The 26,650-nt window shown below is 41.6% G+C and overlaps 1 protein-coding gene across 2 annotated transcripts in view; it reads left to right on the top strand.

Annotated features, from left to right (window-relative positions):
- GLI3 (GLI family zinc finger 3) overlaps positions 1-26,650 on the top strand; it is a 262,787-nt gene that overhangs the window by 62,960 nt on the left and 173,177 nt on the right. Inside the window, exons 1-2 of one of the 2 annotated variants that reach the window (XM_023226448.1) lie at positions 11,056-11,156; positions 15,079-15,321. In XM_023226448.1, the coding sequence (XP_023082216.1) occupies positions 15,132-15,321 (190 nt within the window). In that variant the 5' untranslated portion in view covers positions 11,056-11,156; positions 15,079-15,131. Of the gene's footprint in view, positions 1-11,055; positions 11,157-15,078; positions 15,322-26,650 lie in introns of those variants that run through there. The other variant, XM_023226445.1, reaches the window with a different exon arrangement.

Here is a 26,650-nt window from a genome sequence, read left to right as displayed (position 1 = left end):
GGGTGCGACAAGCAGAGGTGAGATATAAGAGTACTGTTTAATGTGGGGCAAAGAAAGGCAGGCGTATAGAGATAGATAACTCTTGGTTTGAGTCTGAGTAATTTATGAGGCCCTTGGCAAGGAAGACTGTGACCTGAACATTACAGAAGGAGGTCAGTATTGCAAAGATCAGTGTTTGGATGGAAGATATCTAGTTTGTGAATATAGTTGTTATTTGACAGGAAAACACAAGTTTGCTGTGTAGATTTGAAGATATGTTGAAAATACAAAAAAAAAAAAAAAAAAAAGTGTTTACTCCTTCTTTCCCCGGACCACTCCTCCCCAGGAGGAGTTCCTTTCCATAGGAAGGGAAACAAAAATGAATTTCCTTTAGGCAAGAGAGCTTTGTGAGGTCGAGCTACTTGAGAGCCAAGGAGAAGCTGCTGCTTTGTGACAGAGCAGGGGTTGAAGTTTTAGTGATTGCTAGTATTCTGCTGAATGAGCTCTGAGATGCATTCATTTTATAGGAGGGGCTGTTTCATTTTCTAGCTGGACCATACTAAGATTTTTATTTTTGTCTACAGATTGTAGAGTAGATGAGAGGAACTTAGTAGAATTGACAGAATTGCCAGGCATAGTAACACAGCCTTGATTATGTCTTTTGGTTGCCATTTTCCTCAACTGTTCTTGGAAACTTGGGTAGAACTGGCCCAGACGATGTGATTAGGATGGAAGAGTTCTTCTTTGAATGACTTGGCAGCAGTGCAGTATGAAATCTATTATTATTTCTCTTCAAGCTTTTTTGCCAAAAAAAGTACATTTCCATTTGTGTCATCAAGATGTGAATTAAAGAATAAAGAAAAGTGCAGAAAAAATTACATGTGTTCTCAACTTAAACCAAAGGTGCAATATTTTAGAGTATCAGAGTAGTCATTGAGTTCAGTTGAATCTATCCCTGAGGGGTTGGGTTGAGATCGCAGCCTCTTTGAAATTTTGAATTAGAGACTTTCCAAACCAATTCTTATTCAAACCTCCTCTACAAAAGTAAGCTTGGTCTATCCCCCCACAGTCAAAACCTGAAGAAGAAGCCTTTCCTCCATGGCCTTTACCTGATGTTTACATTACTGCTTACCCTGTGCTAATCCTGTAGCTTCTGTGTCCCTTTTCAGGTAGTTTCTCAGCTAGAAAAATCAGTCATGTGGGCCTTGAGGGCAGCAGCCATTCTGTTTTTACTCCTCTTAGAAGATCAGGGTTCATGCTGGGACACAGGGAGCCCTTGATGTGGATGAGTCTGTATGAATTGAATGTGAAGAACCAACCTGGGCTGGTTTGTATTGTTTGTGTTGACTCAGCCTGCTCTAAACTCTGTTACCCAATTTTTGACACAAGAAGTGGAAACACTCCCTCGGAATCCTGACTACATTTGTTTCTGCCTCTAGCAAGGAGTTTCCCAATTACGTGGGAAGAGGAAGTCTCAAAACTTTATTCTTGGATGTGCCTCTTTCATCGCTATTAACAAATGTATGTGCCACACTAGGTCATATAATTGTCAGGTTCAGAATCATAGGGGACTGATTTGATCCCTGACTTACTAACTTTGTGACTTTGGAGAAGTTAATTTTTCTAAGCCTATTTCCGTCATCTGTAGGATGATATTGCTGTCTGCCTCATAGTTATTTTAAGATTTCAAAGCATTCATATTAAATACTGTGCAGATGATAGTTGCCTTATTTTTGAATATTTTTCCTAGGCGTGTTTCATAGTTTTACTAATGGGTGTTCTTATCATATCCTGAGACAAGGTAGGTCAGAGGACAACACACCTTTTCTGCAAAAGACCAGCGACTAACTATTTTCAGATTTTAACAGGCGATTTAGTTTCTGTCACTACTTAGCCCTGCTGTTGTGGCTCCAAAACAGCTGTAGACAATATGAAAATGAATGAGCCTGGCTGTGTTGCAACAAAACATTATTTATGGACCTTGAAATTTAAATTTCCTATCATTTTTGCCTGTTGTGAAATATCATTCTTCTTTTAATTATTTTTCATCCATTAAAAAATTTGAGATCTATTTTGAGCTCATAGACTGTACACAAGCAGTCAGGGGATACAGGTTGTCAATAATCACCCTAAAATAATTTGCTTGATTTTTCTTAGTAAATATTGTTTATGGAGAAACAAAATGTATTCCTTGGGAAAATTTCAAGTGTCTCAAGTCACTGCAGAAAACCGGGTAGAAGGGATAGATGTTTTCAACAGAAATTTGAAGAACTAAGCATACTTGTCTGGTAAATGTTGATTTTGGGCTTGACCAGAGATACGTCAAAGAAGTGGGTAAAAGAGAGGACCAGTTTTAATTACATATTATTAACTTGGATCTTTTTTTCTGGTTATGAAACAGCAGTTATTCCCTTCTAAGCTGTCTATCCTGATGCCTGGTGAAGGCGTCTACTGGTTTGTTGCCTTAGACGTTATGGAGCGCTCTTCTGCACCATCATTTTTCCTAGGACGTCTATGAGAAGTTGGCTGAAGTCGATAGGAGGTGTTTCATTTTATATAAGGGGAAGCAGCAGCCTAAAGAAATTCTGTGATTTGCCTAACATCAGACATTTCTAGCAGTATAGGTTGGGCATCCCTGATCTGAAAATCAGGGATGGGAGCACCAATGTGATGCCACGAGTAGAAAACCCTATACCTGATCTCATGTGAGGAGCTGCTATCAAAACTTTGTTTCATACACAAAATTATTGGAAATATTCCATGCCATTACCCTGAGGCTATGGATATGAGGTATATATGAAGCACAAATGAATTTTGTGTTCAGACTTGGGTCCCATCCCCAAGATATCTCATTATGTATATGCAGATATTCCAAAATCTGACAGAATTTGAAATCCAGAAGACTTCTGGTCTCAAGCATTTTGAATAAGGGATATTCAATTTGGACACCCAAGGCCTGGAAACCCAATGCCTGGCCCAGGGCGTGTTTATCTTACCACCCTGTTTTGCGTTATCACATAGATTATCAGATTAGTGATAGTACCTAGCATTCATAAATGCCACAATTTATAAAGCTCTCTTTCGTATGCTATTATGTTTAACCCTCAGAATACCCTATGAAGTAAGAGGGGCAGGTTTTACTATCTGCCTTTTCTAGAGGAGGCAGCTGACAACCTGATATATTTTAATGTACCCTGGGTCACATACTGATTAAGTGGTAGGAGCAAGTCTGGGAGCTAGGTTTTCTAACTCCTTTTATTACACTGTGCTGCCTTATTATACTACATGGCAGTTGATGCCATTAATACCCAAACATTAAAAAATAAATTGAAAAAGAAATAACATCCTGCCATGGTTCCAGCCCTTGGCAGTGATTTTTAAGTGGAGGTTTGTGTTATGAGAATTTTTGCTTTCAAAATGCTGCATGCACCTCCTGTAAAAGGTTGAATGAAATGATTTTATTTTTGGTAAGTGGCCCATGCACGCTTATTATTTATTTATTTAAGTCTTTTTTGCTCCAGCTCCTTTGGCTAAATGAAGCACTGCTGTATTTTTATTGCATACCCCATCATTAAAAGAAATTGAAAAGACGCTTGTTAGTTTTAATATTGCATGGGTGGAAATATATCTGGCACATTTAGAAACAGTTACAATTCCTAATAGCGCATTTTAAGAAGTAGTCTGGTTTTGTTCTTGATTAAAAAAAGAGAAAACTTTCTTAAATTTGCTATAATTCGATAATCATCTTTAGTTGGGGAGGGAGAATGTCTCTGTGTTGTATGATTCTGACTTTATTGACTCATTCAGCATTCCTTTCCAGTCAGTGGGAAGGGATTATACTCTTGGGCAGCATGAAGGGCCTTTCATTTGTTGGTAAATAATCCAAGCAAAGCTGCTTCCAAGTGCAAGTTTTTTTTTTCCTTTTTCTGTAAACCATATGCTTCTTTAACTTTTGGACATATGCCCTTTCAATAAACTATGTGAGGCTCTAACTGTTGGAGCTATTGTTAAGTTAAGCACAAGCCAAATACTCAGGCTGCTTCTTGCATCTAAGCCTTCATCCCAGTCCCCCTGAAGACAGTGTTAAATATATATATACACATACACACACACACACACACACACACATATATATATATATATATTTTTTTTTTTGCAAAATAGCTATTCAGAACCTGGAAACCCTATAGAAAGGGGGAGGTGTGGGGAGAAATAGGGTGACAGGAAGATAATTTAGCCATAGCATGAGAAGTGTCATTTACACTGCAAGATACTAAATGTGCCCAAGACCTGAGCTTGACAATAACAACAATAGCAACAACAGAAGTAGAATAAGAAATTCAAAGAAGTTTCTGAACCGTATTTCATTCATGACTCTGGCTTAAAGTTTACAATTAAGTTCATTTGATTAAGTCTGTAGTATTCTTCCTGATGGCCTTTAGAGGAAGAGGCAGAATAATTTCAATAATGAAAATAGTCTTTGGCCAGGTGCGGTGGCTCATCTCATGCCTGTAATCCCACACTTTGGAAGGCCGAGGCAGATGGATCACTTGAGGTCAGGAGTTCAAGACCAGCCTGGCTAATATTGTGAAACCCTGTCTCTACTAACAATACAAAAATTAGCCAGGTGTAGTGCTTGGCTCTCTCTCTCATGCTACTCAGGAGGCTGAGGCAGGAGAATGGCTTGAACCCGGGAGGTGGAGGTTGTAGTGGGCCAAGATTGCACCATTGCCCTCCAGCCTGGGCAACAAGAGCGAAACTCCGTCTCAAGAAAAAAGAAAATAGTCTTCACATATACAGATAGAACAATGGCAAGCAAATGAATGCTCTCAAAGACTCCTCACAGAAGACACATTTTAGGGGTTAATAGTAATTTATAATACACAAGAAAGTCATGCCAAGCTGGGCACTCACCTGAAGGTTGACTTTAAGCCGGTCGCTTAACCTTTGTTAAACCTCAGGACTTTTATTTTTATTTTTATTTATTTATTTATTTATTTATTTGCTTTTTTTTTCTTTCTTTTTATTATACTTTAAGTTCTAGGGTACATGTGCACAATGTGCAGGTTTGTTACATATGTATACATGTGCCACGTTGGTGTGCTGCACCCATTAACTCGTCATTTACCTTAGGTATATCTCCTAATGCTATCCCTCTTCCCTCCCCCTCCCCACAATAGGCCCTGGTGTGTGATGTTCCCCTTCCTGTGTCCAGGTGATCTCATTGTTCAATTCCCACCTATGAGTGAGAACATGCGAACCTCAGGACTTTGAGCTGAATAACTGGTTGATAATACTGTATACTGGACAGGACTGTGAAGACTTAGTGGGATTAATGCATACGGAGCACATCGCTCTGGCCTGGCATTTAGTTAGTGCTCAATAAATGTGAGGTGCAGAGTACAGTCTAGTGTTGTTAACGCATTTCCCATTTATGCCTTTCCAGAGTGGGCTGGTAAAAACTGAGTTAACAAGTTTTTACGGAGGGACCTTAGGGTATTTTTGGCATTTTGGGGAGGTGTTTGCATATGCATAGGAGATGACTAAATGATCACATAATTTCACATAGGCTAATTTATCAAAATCTCTTAAAGTCTTATACCAGCAGTAGGTGTTATTAATATGTGCACACCTAGCCTGCTGTATCTTAGCTATATTCTATTGTTTCAAGAGGTGGGATAAACAGTTTAAAGCAAGGCTTCAACAGATAAACTTGTGGGATAATTTTTCAATTTGTGTGTACTTAATTTGAACTTCTTTAGATAATTATAGTAAAGGTAATACATAGAATTAAAAATAAAAACCAAACAGATCAGCTTTTTCTGTATTCTACCATGATTGAGAAATATAAGTTAAAAATCTATATATTTTTATGCTAATTGGTGCATTTCCTTGACGTTTTTCTTTTTGTTTAGAAATTTTGTATAGAAATTATATATTTCTCTTCCTCCTACCTTCCTTTCCTCCAAAAATTTGAATTCTTAAACAATTTAGAGACATGGCAGCCTGGTGGCTAAGTGAGTGAACTCCTGGGGCTGTGGCGTGAGGAAGGAGAGCATCTAGGGTCATGTCTGTGGCCATGAAGGTGTGCTTTGTGAGAGGTGATGTTTTGTGGCCTTTCCCTCCTCCCTCATAGGCAGTACCTGAGCCATTATCTGAGACTTTGTAAAGGTGTAGACTTTTGTGGCTAGCTAGAAGCAGGCTGCTTAGATATAATTGTGAAGAATCAAAAGGTGGTATTTACATTTGGGTTTCTCAAATGCACATTTCATAGCTGAGGTCAGTGGGCCATAGCTAGAGGGGGTTTCTGTTGCAGAAACCTGACCCAGGCAGCACCTGGCCTTTGCCCTGGGGCTGATTGAGTGTAGGTGAGCCCTGCTGTCTGTCCCTCATGGGGGTCATGTGGCCTCTAACTCCTTTTGGTACAATAATTGTATTATCGTGATATTTAAATGCACTCTCCAGGAGCGCTTGATTCCTGCAAGGGCATAAGCATGGTCTCTAAAATGTTATTAAAAATATAATACCACCATATGCTCAGGCTTTCTTATTCCGTGATCTTCTAAAAACAAAAACATGCAACATAAACACACCAGATGTAACCCATTAAGTTTGTGTTCACTTCTGCAGTTTGGAAAAATGTTAGAAAGGCTAGGAAATAGGACTTTGATGGTGATGGGAGGAGGGTGTGGACCTGGGAACCAGCATCTGAAAGCACTGCCAAAGGAAGAAGCTGCTGCACACAGAGGTTTATTCCTTCGTACCTTTAAAGGGAAACCAAGCTGTAAGTCCTCTGGCCGCACAGGGGCTGGGCTAGATCTCCAGAGTGATAGGATCATTCCCATCGGAGGATGCAGCCAGGCGGCAGCAAACTGGACCCTCTGGCCTTCCGAACAGGCCTGTCATTGTTTCTGCTTAACTGTTGGCTGTGGATCTCGTTATGGAATCTTAACTGCTCAGATCTGTATGTGCAAAGTAAGAAAGAGAGACTCTTCATTCTTTGCTTGTCAAAGACTAAAACTGAATTCTCAAAGAAATCTTGAATACCTAAATGTTCGTGAGATTGTGACTCAGAGAGAGATGGGCATAAATGTGCTACTAAGCAGAAGGCAGAATTTTTGACCCTCCTGGGAATTTATTGTACTGCCTTTGATGCCACTAATTAACTCACTCTGTGTAAGCGGCGACTAGAAACTAATAGCAGACTAACAGAAGAAGCTCCATGATGTTGTTTTAGAATTCTTAATTCAAGAAAGAGTCTTGGCAAGCGCTTGGAAAATAAGGTAGATCTCCTCCTCCCTTTTAAAGGCGAGCCCGCTGGGGCCCTCAAGGGTACTGTTTTGTTTATATTTTCCTGTTCCCAAGTGCATGCTGGATTTGGCAAGTGCTTTCTGTAGGGAGCTTTGAAAGATGGTTAGTACTCTTGGGTTTGTGCTTGCACTTAAGTGCCTGTTCAGGGCAGTGTTCAGCCAGGTCACAGCGATCTTCGCTGACCTTGTCATCAATGTCCAGAAGCATCCTCCCAGGGGTAGAGATGGGGCTGCAGACCTCTTTATTTGTGAGGGTTCAGAGGCACAGGAAAATGTATGGAAACCCTATGGGCTACAGGGCATGCTTGCTGAAGCTTCAGACAAGCTGATAATGTTATCTGCTCATCATTGTCATTATCTTTAAAAAAAAAAAATACAGGAGGCAGCTTGCTCTTCATGCCATCAAAGCTTTCTACTGCAGTGAGGGGAACAGCCATTTCAGGTTTTGCATTTTCGTTTATCTGAATTCTCATCTTGCTCTCTCTGCCCACTCCCTTCTATCCCAGGGACCTCTTTTGAAGTTGAATGGATCTCTGTAAACTGAGCAGTTGGGGAGTGAGGTGAGAATTTTGCCTTGGTTTGAGCTCTAACCTGCTGTTCTTTGGAGCAAATGGTTTCCAGTGGAAGCCATTGGGATATTGGTCAGTCTAGACTATGTTTTATTCTTTGGCAAAAAGAACAGTAGAAATATTAAAACAATTAAGCTACTCTATGGCTCTGATAGAGGGCATTTTCTTTTTCTTTTCTTTCTTTTTTTTTTTTTTTTTTTTTTTTTGAGATGGGGTTTCGCTCTTGTTGTCCAGGCTGAAGTGCAATGGCGTGATCTTGGCTCACTGCAACCTTCGCCTCCTGGCTTCAAGCGATTCTTCTGCCTCAGCCTCCCAAGTAGCTGGGATTACAGGCATGCGCCACCACGCCCAGCTAATTTTGTATTTTTAGTAGAGATGGGGTTTCTCCATGTTGGTCAGGCTGGTCTTGAACTCCTGACTTCAGGTGATCTGCCCGCCTCGGCCTCGCAAAGTGCTGGGATCACAGGCGTGATCCACTGCACTCAGCCTGATAGAGAACATTTTCTGCGTTCTCTCCTTTCACCCTGGGACCTCCTGGTTGGTGATAGTAGGAAGAGAGAGCAATCCCATCATCTTTGAGGGAAGGTTGTCACTTGAATTTCCCCAAGGCTTCAAATTCTGCTGCAGCCCTCTCATGTTGCAGGCCTGGCAGTGCACTTTAAAGGTTGCAAACAAAGCTGAGTGCTTTCTCCTGATCCATCTGGGCCCCTCCCTCTGTCATCCGTCATTGTCAATGGGAGATGTATGTGCAGCAGCACAAGGGCAAAGTCTGACCCCGAGGGTATTGGAAATGTTCTTAGAGTAGGCATTATTTGCTCACGCCCTTTGGAAGCCAAGCTCTAGACATTCTAGGAAGCAACCCCTGGCTTGGCAGAACTGCAGGCTAGATGGAAAGAGGAAATATTCTGCTTTTAGAAACTACAGGAACTTTATTCTCCCTTCCTAGCATAATTCTACAGTGCTTTGGAATATACTTAGCCTCTTCTGTTTTTCATTTCTGATCTCTCTTTGGTCAGTCTTGGGGAGAATTCTGAAACAGGGAGGCGAGGGCTTAGATTCCGTTGGTTTTTATTCAAAGAGCATCAATATGTAAATAACTAAAGAAATAAAAGCTGATAAGATGTAACAAATGAATAATAGGAAAACGAATAAAATAATGCTCCTTGCAAACACAGCGAAGCAATTTGCCTAGAGGAAAGGAGGGACGATGTTCTGTGTCTTGTTCAGGACATGAGGGCGGGGCCCCAGGCTTCTGGAGACACATTAAAAACTCCTGGAACACACAAAGCCCCTGGCTGAGTCCCGGAGTGTGGTGGAGAGGGTGTGCAGCGCTGAGTGGGGCCTGCGTGTGTCTTTGCGCGTGGAAGTGGGAGGATTGCACCTGTGCGGGTCCTCCGTGCGGGTCCGGTGTCTCCCCATAGATTTGTCATTTGGGTTTCTCTCGATGTTTTCGAGGAGTGGATTTATGTTATCAAAAACGTAATGGGAGAGTGTCTCAGTTTTGAAATTGTCTGTGCATAGCAATGTCATTACTTTCTTTTTTTTTTTTTTTTTCTTTTTACTGGTGGTGGTGGATGTTGGGGCACATATCCAGGTATCATTCCAAAAGTCTACTCAGGAATACAGGTCTTGTCGTGTTAACAAGGGACAGGGATGTGTGGATTCAGTAAAGCATACTGGGAATTTTCTTTGCATCACTTGCTCACCTGGGACATGACGACCAGTTTCTGAGCTGGAAACTGGGCCTCATACCTTGTCCTACCGCCATCACTGGATTGCTGTGAGCATCACATGAGACGATGTAAATAATGATGGGAAGGGTTATTTCTTTTCTTAAGGATGGGGAAGATGTTTGCTTGTGAGGGGTCCAGATTAGTCAACAGCATATATATGGAGCCTTAGTCCTGTATTTTAATTCATTTGAACATGACTTTATCATATCATTCAATATAGAAGTAACGAGGTTTCACAAACTCAGACCTTAAATATGGAAATAGTATTTTCTTGTTAGAATCTCATTCGGCTAGAAATCTGAGTATCCTCCAGTCTTTTTTTTTTTTTCCCCCTTAACATTTTGTTGCCTCCTCCCTGCCCGCCCCATACGCCCTTCATTTTGGCTCGCTGCAACCTGAGTGCCACTTTTCTGGGAAAGCCTGATATTCTGACTTCAGTTTTGTAATTTAATGATGGAGAGTTTCCTTAGTAAACCAAATTTAGAGTCCTAGAATGCTTATCTTATATCCAGACCTTGAACATAAAAGGCATTTTATACCCGCAATTGTTCATTTAATGAGCAATTGCAGAGTGCAGGCCGGTTAAGGGATTGAGCTATATGCACTATTATTGCAAGAAGTATTCCGAAATACCAGAAATAGGACGTAAGCTCTGATCAGGGAGACTGCGAGCACAATTACCTTCTTTTCAAATCCTTCTGTGACACTGCGGGAGGAAAAAGGACTTTGAAACTTGAAAGGAAAGAGCTTGCTTTCAACCTCAAAAGCTAGGAGGAAAGGGCTCTGAAATTTGCTCAGAATTCCCAATTCACCATTAGCCTGTTTCTTCCTTTAGCCTCAAGGCATTCTCCGCTTTTTGAAAAGATGTTAAGAAATTCAGTCACAATAGAGAGCCTAGTTTTGAACATGTTTCACTCGGTCCATTGAGGTCTAGGCTCCAGCCTTTGTGTGGGGTGAATTGAGCTGAGCGGCTAGCTGGTTGGAGAGAGGTGAATGAGGAGTCGCCGTGCACTCGCAAATTCTGGCAAAGAAAAAAGCTCACCCCTTCCTTTATTTTACAATATGCATTCCTGTACAATCCTGCTAGTGGCAATATGTGGAGCGGAGCCTGTTCTTAAGTCAATACAGAGTACTTGGTTTATAGCAACTCTTGTTAAGTTTGTCTTGTAATTGAAGCTGCTGTTGACCTTGCTTGGGGACCATTTGTAAAACCGTTTATTTAGCATAAACTGAAATAATAAACCCTCCTTCTCTCGGGCTGATTGTGATAGGGTGACATTAGTTTGATTTAATGATTAGCCGCCTGACCCTTCTGCTGGAGAGAGAGGCTTGAATAGGGAGAGTTCACTCGGAAGCACTCAGAAAGAATACTAATGAGCTTGTTAAATTTAGCATGGCTCCAACCACTTTTAATTCCTCTAATGGGAGCAGCACTGCCTGGGAGAGGGAGAGGGAGAGGGAGGCAGAGAGACACCGAGAATGTTCCTAGAGGGTCGGCGCAGCTAGAGAGAGCTCACCAAGAGAAGTTGGCACAAAGTAGCTAGCCAGAGCCTGGGGACTGTGTTGTAAGTATTGTCTGTTCTCTTATACTCCTCGTCTTGTAGGTCTTGGGACAAGAGAGGAGTAGTGGTATTAAAATGGGTTTTAAGGGAAAAATCAATCCTAAGGGGGAAAAGGGGGTGAACAGGTATACTGTGAGTTCCTAATCAGCAAATTTTGTTAGGTGACAGGAGGTGTCCTTAGTGATGCCTGGCAGAGTTTTGTTTTTATCTTGAAGGAATCGCCTGAAACTTTTCTCTCAAGTCATGGGCAGAAAAAAACAAAACAAAACAAAACAAAAAAAACCCAAACCTGTTTCTTCGGTTACCATGAGAAATCGGATAGGTGTTTGTCTGCAAGCGCACACAAGTGCATGTTCGAGTCCTGCTTCATGCAGCAACGTGATTACTTTCTCCAGTCCTTTATTGCAGTCATCCTAAGCATTGTTTGCAAGGACCCCACTTTTTTTTTTTTTTTTTTCCGAGTTTATAGCACTAAGAGTGTCTTGATGTCAGTTGCTTTTGGATGAGTTTGGAAATTTTGGGAGTTTCTAAAACGTGCTGCTTTGGGCAGCTCTCTGGGGGCAGGGATTTGTTAACTTCCACTTGAGGATGGATATGCAAAAAGGAGGAGGTACAAAGTGTGACTATGATGACAGTATTTAAAGTCATTTTTTCCTGAAAGATTTTAGTGAATTGCATGTTTCAGTTTGACCCCCGAGCTTGCAGCTGTTAAACATAGAGAAGCGGGAACAGTTGCCTTGTGTTTGGCTGTTAAAGTCCATTGGCAGATGCTCTTGGAGCAGTGGGCTGTTTGCTTACATTTTTGCAGCAGACTTCTGCCTGTTGCCATGGTGGACAGTGTGTTTCTGTCAATAATTTGGCCTGGCGTAGCCTGTCTGCACTGACTCTCAAACTTTATTGAACAACTCGGCTCGACTGAACAAGATTAGACAGCTTTCGTCTTTTGGCTTGCTGAAGTGGTTGCTAAATTTATAAGAGCAGGCAGGAATATTGCTTGGAAAGTGTCCCTTTCCCTGTATACAGAGTTCTTTCAAGCCTCGTAACTGTTTGTATTGTGGAGTGTGTGTACTGTCAGGTTTTCATATGAATGCCCGTCACAAGCAACTTGGTACAGGAGGTAAACTTCATGAAGTATTTGTCTGCTGGAGTTTTCCTTTTGGGGCGGAGTTGTGTGGTTGGGTCAAATTAGGGTAGCACTGACTATTGTAAAAGTAAGTTTCCTGATGGAAGTTTTCACATTAAAAAAAAAAAAAAAAAATTCTGCCTGCATTTAACTTTACTAAGGTATAGTATAGTAATTTTAATTTAATTTTTTCTGTATTAAAAATGTGCACTTCACTAACTTCTTGTTATAACTTTAATATTTACTTTTGTTGGGTGAACTCTCATTAAGAAAATCATTGAGCTAAAAGGTAGCCTCATTTCCACTCACCCTCCCCACTCAGCCGCCCCATTACCCTCTCTGAGCTTATTCTCTCAAGAGGTTGGGGGAATGGTGGGAGGACTCTCTAGCCAGGCCATAACCCATTCATTATTCAGTTATTTGTGAGGTTGGATTCAAATACTCATCATAAACACGTAGTTTGTAAGACAGAGTTTATTATAGGGATGCCGTTTTAAGAGAAGAAAAGTTAATTTCTTCTAGGACGATTAAGTCAAGGAAATCCTGTTTTAAACCTGGAACAGGTTAGCCGAGCTTGGTTATTCATCTTTCCCAGAGAATGCTAATTACGTGTCACAGCCCCCCTGAGGAAGGGTTTTCTGGCCTCCAAATGAAGGTCCCTTTCTACAGAATTTGCACCTCAGTGCTGGAAGTTCATTTCAGATTTAAGTTTGAAATAAAGGCTTTATACAGAGCACAAATTAGTGGAAAATATGACTTGGGCCATTTGTAGGTTATAGGAATATTTATAAAACTGACATAAGTTGTAGTGTTTTGACACCCTTTTACTTTTACATAACTGCAGCATTCTTATATAAACTGTGGGTTTTCTGCTAATGAAGTACAAGGGTGGCCTACTGCCTAAAAGTATTGGTTAGAAGGGAAAATAAAAATGTATTTTATCTTTTGTAGTTTGTTTTAAAATTACCAGGAGCATGGTGTGAATTGCTTTCATAGAGATCAATGTGAACATGTGGGATTACAGGACTTTTTTGTTTTTGTTTTTACTTGATAGATTAAATGTATAATCTACCTCTTAATTATAAGGTTTGGGATGAGGATCTGCACAAAACAATATTAAAATAATATTTCACGGTTACCTTTAGTAGTCAGCAAATTCTCTGTAAAGACCAAAACATACCTCATTGTCTATTCTGTTTTATAAGTCATTTGCTAAGGCAAGGAATATATTGCTTAGTTTTCAAGTCCTACACACAGGCAGAAAGACTAAACTTGCTATTGGCTTTAGGTAGTTCAAGTCCTGAGTCAACATAAATAGTATTTGTTATTTTCAGTTTGTATTTTTATGCAAGTCTGTGTTTACAGTTCTACTTTCTTCTGAATTTGAGCAGGGTTATGAAACTGCTAAAGCATTATTCTTCTGTTTATTGGGGGAGCCCTTAATCATATCTGCTTTGTGGGTTATTTTGAAGATAAATTTGTATATGAGAATAAGATGTGTTCAAGATCTGTTTATCTAAAATGCACAACAATGGTTTTATTTATACCAAAATACAGTTTTTTGTTTGTTTGTTTGTTTGTTTCGTTTTTTTTTTTTTTTTTTTTTAGATAGGAATAGGAAACAGTTTTTACATTAGATGTCTAAGCAGTACCTGGACAGCAGCTTTCTTTCCATCAGCACTTGTCTGCCAGAGCACAGTCTGTTGATTAAATGTGGAACTTGTTTGGGATCATGTAGTTTAGAGTTTACCTATGATTCAAAGAGATGAATTGGTCCACTTGTTGTGGGTTCACATAGTCTGTGTGATTTAATTTTATGCGTGGGTTCTTTGATCTGCTATTATAGCAAGGTCATCCAATCACATTTGCAGAGAATCATAGTGGAGAGATGGAAAGTTCTTACTGATCAAAAGGAACTCAAGTATTAGGAAACTGGAATACCAACTGTATATGGAATTTCTTCAAGCTGTTTCTTACATCTTTGAAGAAATGTATGGACCCACCAGAACATGGACACATATCAACATCCCCCATACCTTCCTTCCTCACCCTCAGAGCCATCTCACATCTGGACTTTCAGTCTCATTCTGTTTTCCAGTTAGGTCTCAGCTTTGTTGTGTGGACAGAAGCAGGAAGCATCTCACTAGAGGCTCTGTAGGTTTTCATGATTGGCACCTTTATCCCTTGTCACCAATGAGTTTTCTGTTCCATTTTTGGCTCTGTCAAATCTCTTGCTGGGCTGCAAATCTGACTTAAAACAACAAAACCACATAAACTTTTGGATAACTTCCTAATAGGTCATTTTTTAGGAGCAAAGACCCTACTCTCGCTGGAGCAACCAGAGCCTCAGTGGGTAGCTGGAAGGACTTTGTGTCACCCCGGAGGCCCTGCATCCCCAGGCAGGCAAAGGGAAGCTGGACATGCACAGTCTTAGATTGGCAAAGGTTTCAGTTCCATGTAGGACCTGCAAGATGTTGGACAGCCCATGAGCAGAAACCTCACACGCAGATCCAGCTAGAAGCTGGTGATGCCAATTTGCCGACCCCTACATCTCCGTTTAATAGGCTCATTTCCTGCTCCCCTTCATCGTTCCCTGTGTATTTGTGTACTTTGTACCCTCATTCATAAACAATTTTGTCTTGCAAAGATCCCATCCCAGCCCTGTGGCTTTCAAAGTTGCCGTGAATGAGAAAGAGACTTTTTTCCCGGGAGAGGGATATCGAGAATGAGACTTCACTGATCATGGTTTTTTAATTGCTCCTTAAAGTAGTTTACAGACTCTCATTTTTCTTCTTTCTTTAGAGGATGAAAGTCCTGGACAGACTTATCACAGAGAGAGAAGAAACGCAATCACTATGCAGCCACAGAATGTCCAGGGGCTCAGCAAAGTCAGTGAAGAACCTTCAACATCGAGTGACGAGAGGGCCTCATTGATCAAGAAAGAGATCCATGGGTCCCTGCCACACCTGGCGGAGCCCTCTGTGCCGTACCGTGGGACGGTGTTTGCCATGGACCCCAGGAATGGTTACATGGAGCCCCACTACCGTAAGTGCCCATGCCAGTCAGCACTTGTTCAGGAGCTATGGGGAGGGCTGTGTGTGTGTGTATGTGTGTGTGTGTGCTTTATGAAGTTTTGGCTTGTATAATTTATTAAAAGGTGTAATTTTCTTTCCACTTTCCCTCTTACTTTCACTACTTCCTACCCATTCTTTTTAGAGAGAGATGTTTTCTTACATCTCTAAGCAACGTCAGTCTTCAGTGGGGCGGTCTGCAGGAAAGTGGTCCATTGGTGACTAATCCACATGAGACTTGTTGTGAAGCAGAGGTAAAGTTACTCCATTTAAACAGATGCTGCAGGAGAAAAAAATTGTTGTTATGAAGTTATGAAAGCAGGCTACATTAAGAGAAGTCCTCAACAACCGCAATTCCCATTTTTAATGATTTTTTAATTTAATGATTTTGGCTATTCCCATTTTTGATGGTCTGTGAAAACAAACCTCATTTAACAAATCTGTGCTAAATTCCTTAATACAGAAGATTTTTCGTTATGCTGTATTTTCCTCTCTAACTAGCATGCCAGACACATCAGAAACTCCTTTCTCAGCACTAATCACGTTTAAGAAATTAACTAGGACTCTGAACTCAAGTATGGGATGGTTTTCTCCAAAGGCAGAATATAAAGAAAAATGTATAAGGGTTGAGTTTATTTCTGGCCTGTTTCTAGTTAAAAAAATACAATTTGGTTGTGGAGTAATGAAGTTCATATTGAGGTGCCAAAGCTTGCAGCTCTTGATTACAGATTTATCACCTTGCCAGGATTCAGACTTGCCATTTAACCTTCCCGGCTCCAATTCCAGATGATCCATTGAGCTCCAGTGAGGGGGACTGGTTTGTGTTTCCCCTTTTCCACATCATTCAGAAATTTTAGTGTTTTAAGGCAAAAGGTCATTAGCCAGATGACTGATTAGTGAGGACAGCTGATTAGTGCATGTTTTTTTGCTCAAGAAAGTGCCCAGGATAAAAGCTAATTTCATCCCTTCATTAGTTGGCTTGCAGCAAAGGGAAATGCTCACTCCTCAGATCAAAGGGCCTCACATAACCTTAAGTCTCAGCAACCACTACTCCCCACCCCCTACAAGCAGATTATATTGTTGGAAAAGATGGAAGCTACATTATTTTTTTTTAAGTGGAGAGTGCATTTTTTAAAAATTGGTCAGAAGCACGGAGGAGAGTTTTCTGGATTCTTCTAAGCTTTTGAAAAAGATGACAACTTCTCTGTTTCAAAAGTGGTTATCGGTCTTATTTCTGTAAATACAGAAATAAGGGGGAAGGCTATTGGGCTGGTTCCTTCCTTCATTCAGGATTTGCTTAGTTTTATTTTATTCACCTTTCCTTTCAGGAATGAAGGTTTAACATAGTCTTGGTAGGCTTTTTCTCTGGGCACACTCCTAAGTTTTCTGCATTATATTTTTATTTGTGAGTCTCTTTTAAACATCATCCACGCAGAAAATCTGAGAGACTCCTACATGCTTTCTACCTATATTTATAGACCCAGGTAGTAGACTTACTTTTTAAGAAAAATTCAGGCTAGACCCTTAGCCAAAGCTCCCTGCATTGTTTTTGTTCTTATGTGTGAACACAAACTTTTCCCATCTCATATTTATGTTTTGTTGTCTTTTCAAGATGCCCACTAATTAGTGAGGTATTTAATTAGTCAGGACAGCTGATGAGTACTTCTTCTTTGACTGACAGTAGTGAGCAGATAACCGTTAACTTACTCTCTGTGCCATTCAACTTGCAGCTTGTTCTTGGTTCGTTTGTTTTAACGGTTTCCCCCATTGAGTCTTCCTGTCCTTTGAGGGGCTGGGAGCTCTCTACACCTGGGACCCTCATCCTCCCTCAGCGGTGCAAGTGGGACCCATCTCCTGGACCTCCAATTTCCTATTAACTAACGGTGGGCACGGGAGAGCTCTTAGGGGGATCCGAATTGATCGATCATCACTCTGTTTTGAGGTTACAGCATTCATAGTGGGGTATTCATTAGATTTTCCCACTGTATTGTTCAAATCAGTGTTAAAATTATGTGGTAACTTATAAACTGTGTAAGCTGTCTGTAACCAAATGGCAAATGCGATTTTGACCTACCATCCCAATGTACTCCCTAAATTGGTCATAAATTACATTCTTATATAGATAATATGGACGGGAAGTCCTAAAGAGTGCACAGATTGGCTCAGTGCTCCGGGAATTTGGGTTCAAGGTCCAGCTTTGTCACTTGCTAGCTGTGTGACCTTGACAAGTGTGCTGATCCCTCTAGGAATCCTTTCCTCACTGTGGGATGAGGTGATAATATGACTGCCTGCTCCATGGTGGTCTTGTGGAAGTTGAGACAATGCAAATAAAGTATTAACTAAAATCTCTGGCACATGGTAAGTGCCTCAAAAGTATTAAGGTAGTTCTTCTCTGCTTTCTCTTCCTCCTTCTCCTCCTTTTTTCCTTCTCTTCTACATCCTTATCCTCCTCCTCCTCATCAATATGTGATAAGTTGACTCTCTAAGTCATGTTTGTGAGGGTTGCACTCGTATTTGATTCAGTGTGGACTGTTTGTTTGTTTGTTTGTTTGTTTCACCAGACCTGGTCACCTGCTTGCCTGAGACCAGTTCCTACTATAACACAGATTAGGAACTGAGCAAACTGCAAACCTGTGACTGTGGTGTGGTTAGAGCTATGCACTGTGGCCTTCTGAACATAATCTTTTCTCAGTCAACCTCAGTAGATAGACTATAATTTTTTTCTGTTAAGTAAATGAAGAAATTGTAAAGATTTTAAACGAGTTTGAAAAGTGTTAACTTTTAAATTCTTAGCAGAAAGTGTTTTATGTAACACATGCAAACTTTAATACATGCAGGAACATAAAAGATACGGTATTATTTATTCATATTGAATAATTTAAAGATATCCTAAGCTAAGCCTCAGCATCATATGGGATATGACTTTACTTTTTCTTTAGAACTCTGTTGAATTACTTAATCTCCTACCAGTATCACAAGTATTTTTTAAGACACTTTATAATAAAATCTGTCTGCTCACATGGATTTAATTATCCAGGCAAAGCTAATGATTGATGTGAAGTGAAGGTGATAAATTTTCCATGAATTTTTTAGTGTATGAAGAAATGCCTTCTTTTTAAAATGAGACATACAGTTTTGGTCACATTTGTTTATCTTGTGGGTATAGCTTGTCTCGGTCCTGGACCCTGTCAACAACACAGCGCACTGCAGACCTTCAGTAGCTCAAGTTCAGAGACGTCTTTTTAGGCCATTCCCCTTGCCCTTGAGTTATTTGCTAGCTCTGCTGAGCCGGTCAAAAAGAAAGACTCCTCTAATCCAGTGGGCTGGCCATGTGAACACTCACAGCAATTCCTTCATTTCTCTGTGGTTGGAAATTGTAGACTTTCCAAGATGCCTAATTTGTGCTTCTATATATATGAACTTTGTATTTCTAAAGTGTGGGCAGGCTTCCTGTAAGACCGGAAAAGGGAAAATCGTTTTTGTTTTTTTTTTCTCCCCCTTCAGAAGGACATCTGTAAAATTTTTATTGCACAAGATTTTATTATATTTGGGAATGCAATATTGCATCTTTAGAAATTGTAGTTAGGCAAAAATCAAAGTATTTTAGGTTTTGTGGCTTAAAAAAAAAAAAGAAAAAAGAAAGCTCAGGGACAGCGGGCACTTCAGACATTCACAGCATATGTTTAGAATAAAATCCTCCCGGGGGATTAGGGGTTTGCGCTCATGAAGCATCACAGTGGATGGGCTGTATATCAAGGCGCGAAAGTAGACGTTTTAGATGCATGGCTCAGGCATGGCATGGTGCTGACAGGCTCTCGGTTACAGGATCACTAGCGCTTTATAGTTTGGGGGAGCATGGGAGGGGTTAGATTGGAGGACCTGATCTTCTTGTATCAGAGTTAGGGTAAGAAGCCCCATCCTCTGCCCAAAGATTCCTCAGCAATTTTCTTCTGCCCATGCTCTGTGTGGAGCCAGGTATTTCAAACCACCGTCTCTCCTTGCTTTCGTTGACTGCCATGCATTTATCTTCTATAAACTTTCAAAGGCAGGTGACATAATAGTTAAAGCATTCCTGTACCCTGGCCGACACTTAACTTTTATTCACTTCCCTCTTACAGAAAACATGTGTTGCATTGTCTTCTGTCTTACTGTGAAGTCTTTAAACTATTCCTGCAGGGATCTTTGTGCAAAGTTCCTCGGATTCACTAGTCATGTCATATTATAGGGTCTCTGCTGGTTTTGGTAAAGGGGGCAGAAAGATGCCTCCTTTTTAAAAAATTTCAGGTCTCCTTTACAGTTTTATAGTTGTGGAAGGCTGCTTTTCTTCTGCCCCCAACTGCTCCTAAGCAGTAATTCTTCATGGAAAATATGATTCATTCTTCCATGCAAATGCTTTGATTGAAAACATACCACTGGTATTCTTCCTATGTTCCCCAGCTCAGATGACAGAACTATTGGTTGCTAATTAGCAAAACCTGAGGAATTAGCTTTAAGAAAAAAACCCTGAATTTTTAATTGGCTTGCATTTATTTTCTGTGGAAGGCTGTTGTGCTAAGCCCACTTGCATTCTTGTGTGCTAAAAAACTGCATAGATTTTTTTTCTACCTGTCTGTCTTTATATTAGGCGACTTTCCACATCCCTTTAGAAATACATCTTCTGAGTGAATGGAAGAGAGCGTGTATATTTTACATATTTAATAGGTACACCTGCTCATACTTCTCTCTCTTACTATCCAAGTGTCATCTCGAGACTGTGAGAGACAGAAATGCCTACGAGGCACAAATGAACAGTTTTGTCTTGACCAAACTGTAAAGGCAGTGACAGTTCCCTGAGCTCTTAGTTCTCTTCTCATCCAGACTGTCTTTTACCTCTTTGGAGAACAGTTGATGAGCCAATCAGAAATGCTTTGTGTTTTTCCCCCCTTTGAAAATTAGATTGTTTAACCAGAAAGACTGATGTTGGATCACACCCTGGAGGCTTTGCTAGGTCTCATGCTTCCTTGGCTGTTAGTCTTGAATTGCGGTGAGAGCTGGAGTGAGGAGATCCAAACAAGTCCATGGACCTTTGCAAAACTGTTATTTGTGAGCTTAAGAATAGCTCCCTGCTTATTCTTGTCTTTCTCTTAGAAATTCAATAGAACGACCTGGCCTTCTTTTAGTAATCCAGAGGTAATGTTTTAAGACTAGAAACAGTGAGCCACTTCCATAGACTTTTAAAGAGCTGCATTGCAAGACAACTTCGAGCAAAGCAATAGAGATTTAGGAATAATTCTTAGTGTTCCAGATTTGAACTGTTGCCAGTGAATCTTGACTACTCTTGTGCCTGATGCGACCGTGAGTCTGTGTATCTCAGTCTTAGGAGATAGTGAATGAAACTGGGAACAACAGTGAGAAAAGTCCTGTAGCATTTGGAAAAATTTGATACCAATTTTATTCATCAGTTTTCAGGATACATTTATTAAAGGAGACAGGGAGAAGCTTGAAGACCACTCAGGCCAGGAAGAGAAAGAAAAGACCAAGAGAGACCACATTTTCTAGAGAAAATCACTTAGCCCCTTGGTGTACTGGTCCAGTCCTCTCTTCCCCTGCCGCCCGGCACTGTTCTCTTCTACAGCCAACTCAGCTTCCATTGGCCACTGCTCTGGTGCTAGCCCTGCCCTTGTTGCCCTGCTTGTATAGTTGTTTCTCTGGACCAGTTACTTGCTTTCTCTTTGCCTTCAAATCCTGCTTATGTTTCAAGGCCTATCTAACGACCCACGTCCTTGGAAAGTCTCTAAGAGCCATCTTACATGGATATTTTCCTACCCTGGACACTTGAGTAGTAGTCATGTCATTCTCACCTTTAAACACATCACGGCTACTTCCTTGTGTTGCCCCTACCCGGCGGCCTGACCTCCTCTGGAATAATGTGATTAGTCCAAGGCAGTACTTATCTTCTGTGGACACCAAAACTCCTAGGGTAGGACTTGGGGACTCATGTGTGCCACCATAGGGCAGAGAAGTTGGGAGCTGCTCGGATGCTTATCGCAGTCACCATGGAGGTGGAATTCCAGGTGACCTATGCTCACAGCCTTCCCATCAGAGTGACTTCTTGACCACGTGAAGAGACATTGTCGTTTCTGCTTCCCTTTTAAAATTTAGTTATTGTATACAACCTCTAATCCAAACTTAGCCACCTCATCCTTCCTGAGAGCAGGCAATGTACAAAGTATTTCTGGTACCTTTGTACATTTGTAAAATCTGCATTTTTTAATATTTTATTTTTGAGACAGAGTCTCACTCTATCACCTAGGCTGGAGTGCAGTGGCGTGATCTTGGCTCACCACAACCTCCGCCTCCCAGGTTCAACCTATTCTCCTGCCTCCACCTCCCGAGTAGCTGGGATTACAGACATGCGCCACCTCGCCTGGCTGATTTTTGTATTTTTAGTAGAGATGGGGTTTCGCCATGTTGGCCAGGCTGGTCTTGAACTCCTGACCTCAGGTGATCCGCCCGCCTCAGCCTTCCAAAGTGCTGGGATTACAGGCGTGAGCCACTGCGCCGGCATAAGGGAGGGACTTTGATTCTTTGGAATAAGCTGGCAGTTCATAGACTTGGATGGGGACCCTAATCTTAAATACTGTGAGATTAACACAGGAGAGCTGCCTCTCTTCCACGACACCCATCTGACATCGAACAAGTAGGTATTTTCCCTGTAGTTAAGGTGAGCATGATGTTTGTTTGCCTTTTTCCAAATTTCAGTGATGTATTTGTCTTCAAGAGCCTCTAGGCAATTCATATTTTGGTAACATCTTCCCAACTTAGCATCCAAGCATGCGTCTGATCCATGTTAATGGGAGGTCCCATCTGCAACTCAGTTCAGGATCATGAATCCAGTTGCTTAAAGATTCCATGTAATTATTTATCTTTTCTAATTTGGCACCCACCCAAATGGCACTTTTTTAGTTGTTGCCTATGGTTTCTTTCCCTCCGCCTTTTCCCTCTCTTTTTCCTTCCTTCCTTCCCTTCTAGAGTAAAAGCATGAGAAATAGCAGCTCTTGCCATTTCACAGCCATCTGCTAACAGCTTTCCCTCCCGCTTTCTTAATAGAGGCAACATTATCCTCGGCCCTCCTCCTTTTTCTTGTATAATTAAAGAATGTTACCTTTGATGTCTCTTGAAGCTGCAGTCTCCCATCCTGCCTTAGCTTTCTTGATCTTATACCTATAAATTTGTGTGGTATCTTCATAGTTCTTAGGGAAAGGGCTTGATTTTCCTCTGTGTGCTGTTCACAGTTTGGGTTAATTTAGAGTAACCGATCTGGCATTTTATTGCTCTCTTTTCCCTGTCTTCTGATATAGCTTGGATTCTTGTTGTACTCTTTGAAAAGGATCCAACTTCCTCAGTTCTTTAAGCTATGAAATTTGGGTCTCTCCTAAAATGAATGTTCTCATCCTTCTGATGTCTTCATTTCTTTTGAGGGGGGCCAGGCTTTTCATTAACCTCAGTTTTCAATGAGTTTCTTCTTCTTAGAATAAAATAAAGCAAGATTCCATTTGATTCCTTTAACTGTTTATTTTTGTGTTCATTCTGTCAGTCATGTGTTAATTGAGCATCTGCTTATTGAGTGTTGCATAAGTGCTAAACAGTGTTGACCAAAATGAGCAAGTGTCTGCTTCTGTGAAGCTTTAGGCCATCAAAAAGTCAATACAAGGGAGCTGTCAGAGGAGAGAGTGAAGAGTCCTTTGGGAGCAGGTGAAGGACTTATCCAGCCTTGGCAGTCCAGAAGGCCTCCTGGAGGAGGTGACATCTGAAAGAGGTGAGGAAAGAGTAATTTAGGCAAAAAGGAGCATTTGTCAAGGCCTGGAGGTCAAAGGAAGACCTGACACCTGCAAGGACTTGAGAAAAATCTTTGTGTGGTTGGAGGGTGAATTTCACGAGGGGAGTGGCAAAGACAGGGCTCAAGAGGTACAGGCCAGCAGGCTTCTGCGAGGAGCTGTTTGTTTCTCTCCTGCAAGAGTCTGGGGTGATTACTAAGACTTGTTCCATGGCCCTTTGTATATTTAAACAGATCTTTGGGTTCCCCATCACTTGCCCAGAATTTCTCCATCGCAGAGTTGAATTCACCCCTGCTTTCAGTTTGACAGCATGCGACTCTGTGACAGGGCTCCCCTCCCAGGCATCTCTGGCTGGGCTGCTGTCTCATTGGTCTTCAGAGATGTGCTGCTGCATCCCTTTGTGTAGCAGGTCATATATATATATTTTTTTGAGACAGAGTTTCACTCTTGTTGCCCAGGCTGGAGTGCAATGGTGTGATCTCGTCTCACTGCAACCTCTGCTTCCCGGGTTCAAGCGATTCTCTTGCCTCAGCCTCCTGAGTAGCTGGGATTACAGGCATGCACCGCCATGCCCGGCTAATTTTGTATTTTTAGTAGAGAGGGAGTTTCACCATGTTGTCCAGGCTGGTCTTGAACTCCTGACCTCAAGTGATCTGCCTGCCTTGGCCTCCCAAAGTTCTGGGATTATAGGCGTGAGCCACCTCGCCCGGCCAGCACGTCATATTTTTTTCTTCAAGACAACAAAATTTATTTTTACTTGTTCTCAACTGCTGAGCTGTTCTGTAATAGGTAACCCTAGCCACCACAATATCTTGATCACAAACTGCAAATAAAAAACATAGGAAATAACTGTGGCTTCATTCCTAAAGAATTAATAGTGTTCTGTATCAAGGCATGTTGTAATTTCCACTTACAGTGTTCAAAATGAAAAAAACAAAAAAGCGTTGAGTTTTGTTTTATTAGAAGACTCCCAAATGCCCTCACATCAGTCAAGCTAGAGAAATTGTGCAGGGGGCCACGGTGAGGTTGGAGATAGGGCCCGGAAATAACCAAGTGAAATTCAGCTGGGAAATTCAGTAGCTAACTCCACCAGGGGAGCATGAGAACAAAGACTGGCATTAGTGGAATGAGCCTGCAATCCAGCCAGGACTGAAAGAGTCTCAGGGGAGAGGGTGGGACCCTGGAGGAGACTTGTGCCTGCTCCCTAGGGAGCCGGGGCCTAATCAGTGGACATTGTGAGGATCAGAGGGAGCCCACTCTAGGAAGCGGGGTGTTTACCTCGTCCACTGGGGGTACCCAGATCTGCATCCTGATTGTGCTCCTATCTTGTGAGTGGAGTAAAAGGAGGTGCCTGTTTCCTAGGTAATTTAGAGAGGAGCAGAGAAGTGCAGGTGGGGGATGCGGAGAAGCAAACGCCAGCTCTTCTTTTGGTTTGCTTTCGTGGAATAAGCCTGTTCTCAAATGGGGCAAAATGTCACATTTCCTTTCCCTTCCCCTATCCCTGTGTCTCCTCTTTATAAGAAATTTATTCCCTCCTCCCCCAGGGGCGAAGGGAAACTAACACACAATGGTAGCTTTCCTGTGACCTCGCTTCCTGCCAGAGGATCTGTGATCTACTCCAACTTGGTGTCTGTGATCCCAGCTTGGCTCAGTGAACCTGACCAAGTGGGTTGACCTTTTGATCAAATGTGCAGTTTGCCTCTCATATATAGGTCTGTGAGATGCATTTTTATGTAGCCTCCATCTTTTACCATGAATGATGTTTTAAATGTAGTATGTGTTTATCACATTGCCACGGATCGATGATATGGGAGATAGTGAACAATTGGAGACACCTGAGTGCCTCTAGGGGACTCAGCCCTTCTGATAACACTGCTGACGTGACCTGCCTCGAGTCTCACTCCAATGAGTACATAATGCATGATTTATTTTCATTAAAAATCTTTGTGCATTTTTTTGAGAGCCTGCTGTGAGTCAGACACTATTCCAAGTCCTGAGGGGTCAACGTTTGCCAAAACAAATCAGGTTCTTGTTCTCAGAGCCGGCATACCAGCCAGAAGAGACACACAACAAACACCTAGGCAGAGCCTTAACAAGAAAATACAGGTTGAGAACCCCTTATCTGAAATGCTTAGGACCAGAAGTGTTTTAGATTTCAGATTCTGAATATGTGCATATATAGAATGAGATGTCTTGGAGATGGAACCCAGGTCTACACACACAATTCATTTATGTTTTAGATATACCTTTTCCACACAGTCTTAAGGCGATTTTATGCAGTATTTTAAAACACTTCTATGCATGAAACAGTTTTAGCTGCATTTTGACTATGACCCATCACATGAGGTCGGTCAAATGTGGAATTTTTCACTTGTGGCATCATCTTGGCTCTCAGCATTTTTGGATTTTGGGAGCATTTCAGATTTTTGGATTAGGGATACTCAACCTATAGCTGGTGGTGCTCTGAGGATAATAAACCAGGTGAGGTGTCTTTGCAGCCAGAGTAACTGAATTAAAAAAAGAAGCTGCCCTGGGAGATCTGAGAGAGAGCATTCTACTGAAAGGTTTGCTGTGAAAAAGTACCAGGAGCAGAGAGCATGCCAGCATGGTCGTTGGCCAGGGGGTGGGACAGTTGGGGGAGATGAGATTAAGGGACCTGGTGGGCCAACAAAAAGCCAGTGGAAGAAGTGTTGTGATTTGATTTTTGTTTTAGTACTGTCACTCTGGCTGGTGTGCAGTGACTCTTGTGAAGGTGTGGAATGTGGAATCAGGGAGGTGACTTAGCAGGCTGCTGTTGCAGTGACCCTGGTGGGAAATGATCCCTACTGAAATGATAGCCAGCAGAAACTGAGCTGTCTGTCTGCATCACAGTGTTATGCCATAGACTTTGCTCTTGAAGTCACTAAATCCCCACAAAACAACCTTATGAGCAGTTGTAATGACTTTCCCCTTTGACATATGAAGAAACTGAGGCCCAGTAAACCTAAGTAAGTTGTCTATTTTTACATGGTTCGGAAGTGACTGAACCAAGGTTTGAACCTGGTTTGTTGGCTCCAGAGCTCAGATTCTTCACCCATGTCCCATAATGGATGAGATTTCAAAATGATAGTCCAGATCTGTGCAAGAGCTTGGCTAGGTTGGCAGTGGTTTGGGATCAGCCCAGTTGGGGAGTGCTTGGAAACGATGTCCTGGAACCCAGGTGATGACATGCCAGTTTTGATGGGCAAGGGCTTGGAGTACAAGTGTGTAGAATCAGGGAAGGCAAGCCGACTGCCACTTCAGTTTCCAGGCTTTGTTCTGATGCATCCAGTGTCAGAGAGGCAGGAACTGGTCCTTGCTACCTCTGCCCTCCCTGTGCTCCAGGTGTTGTGTTGTAGGGGAGAATGAGACATTTCTTCTTGTTTTGTTAACGGATATTTTGCAAAGAACTTAACATTACCTTACCTAGAAGTTTAAATGGGGAAACCTATGGTCCTCTCTGTGCCC

The sequence above is a fragment of the Piliocolobus tephrosceles genome, chromosome 8 (genome assembly GCF_002776525.5).
Source record: "Piliocolobus tephrosceles isolate RC106 chromosome 8, ASM277652v3, whole genome shotgun sequence".
NCBI lineage: Eukaryota > Metazoa > Chordata > Mammalia > Primates > Cercopithecidae > Piliocolobus > Piliocolobus tephrosceles.
This window is presented reverse-complemented; position numbering and strand designations above follow the sequence as displayed.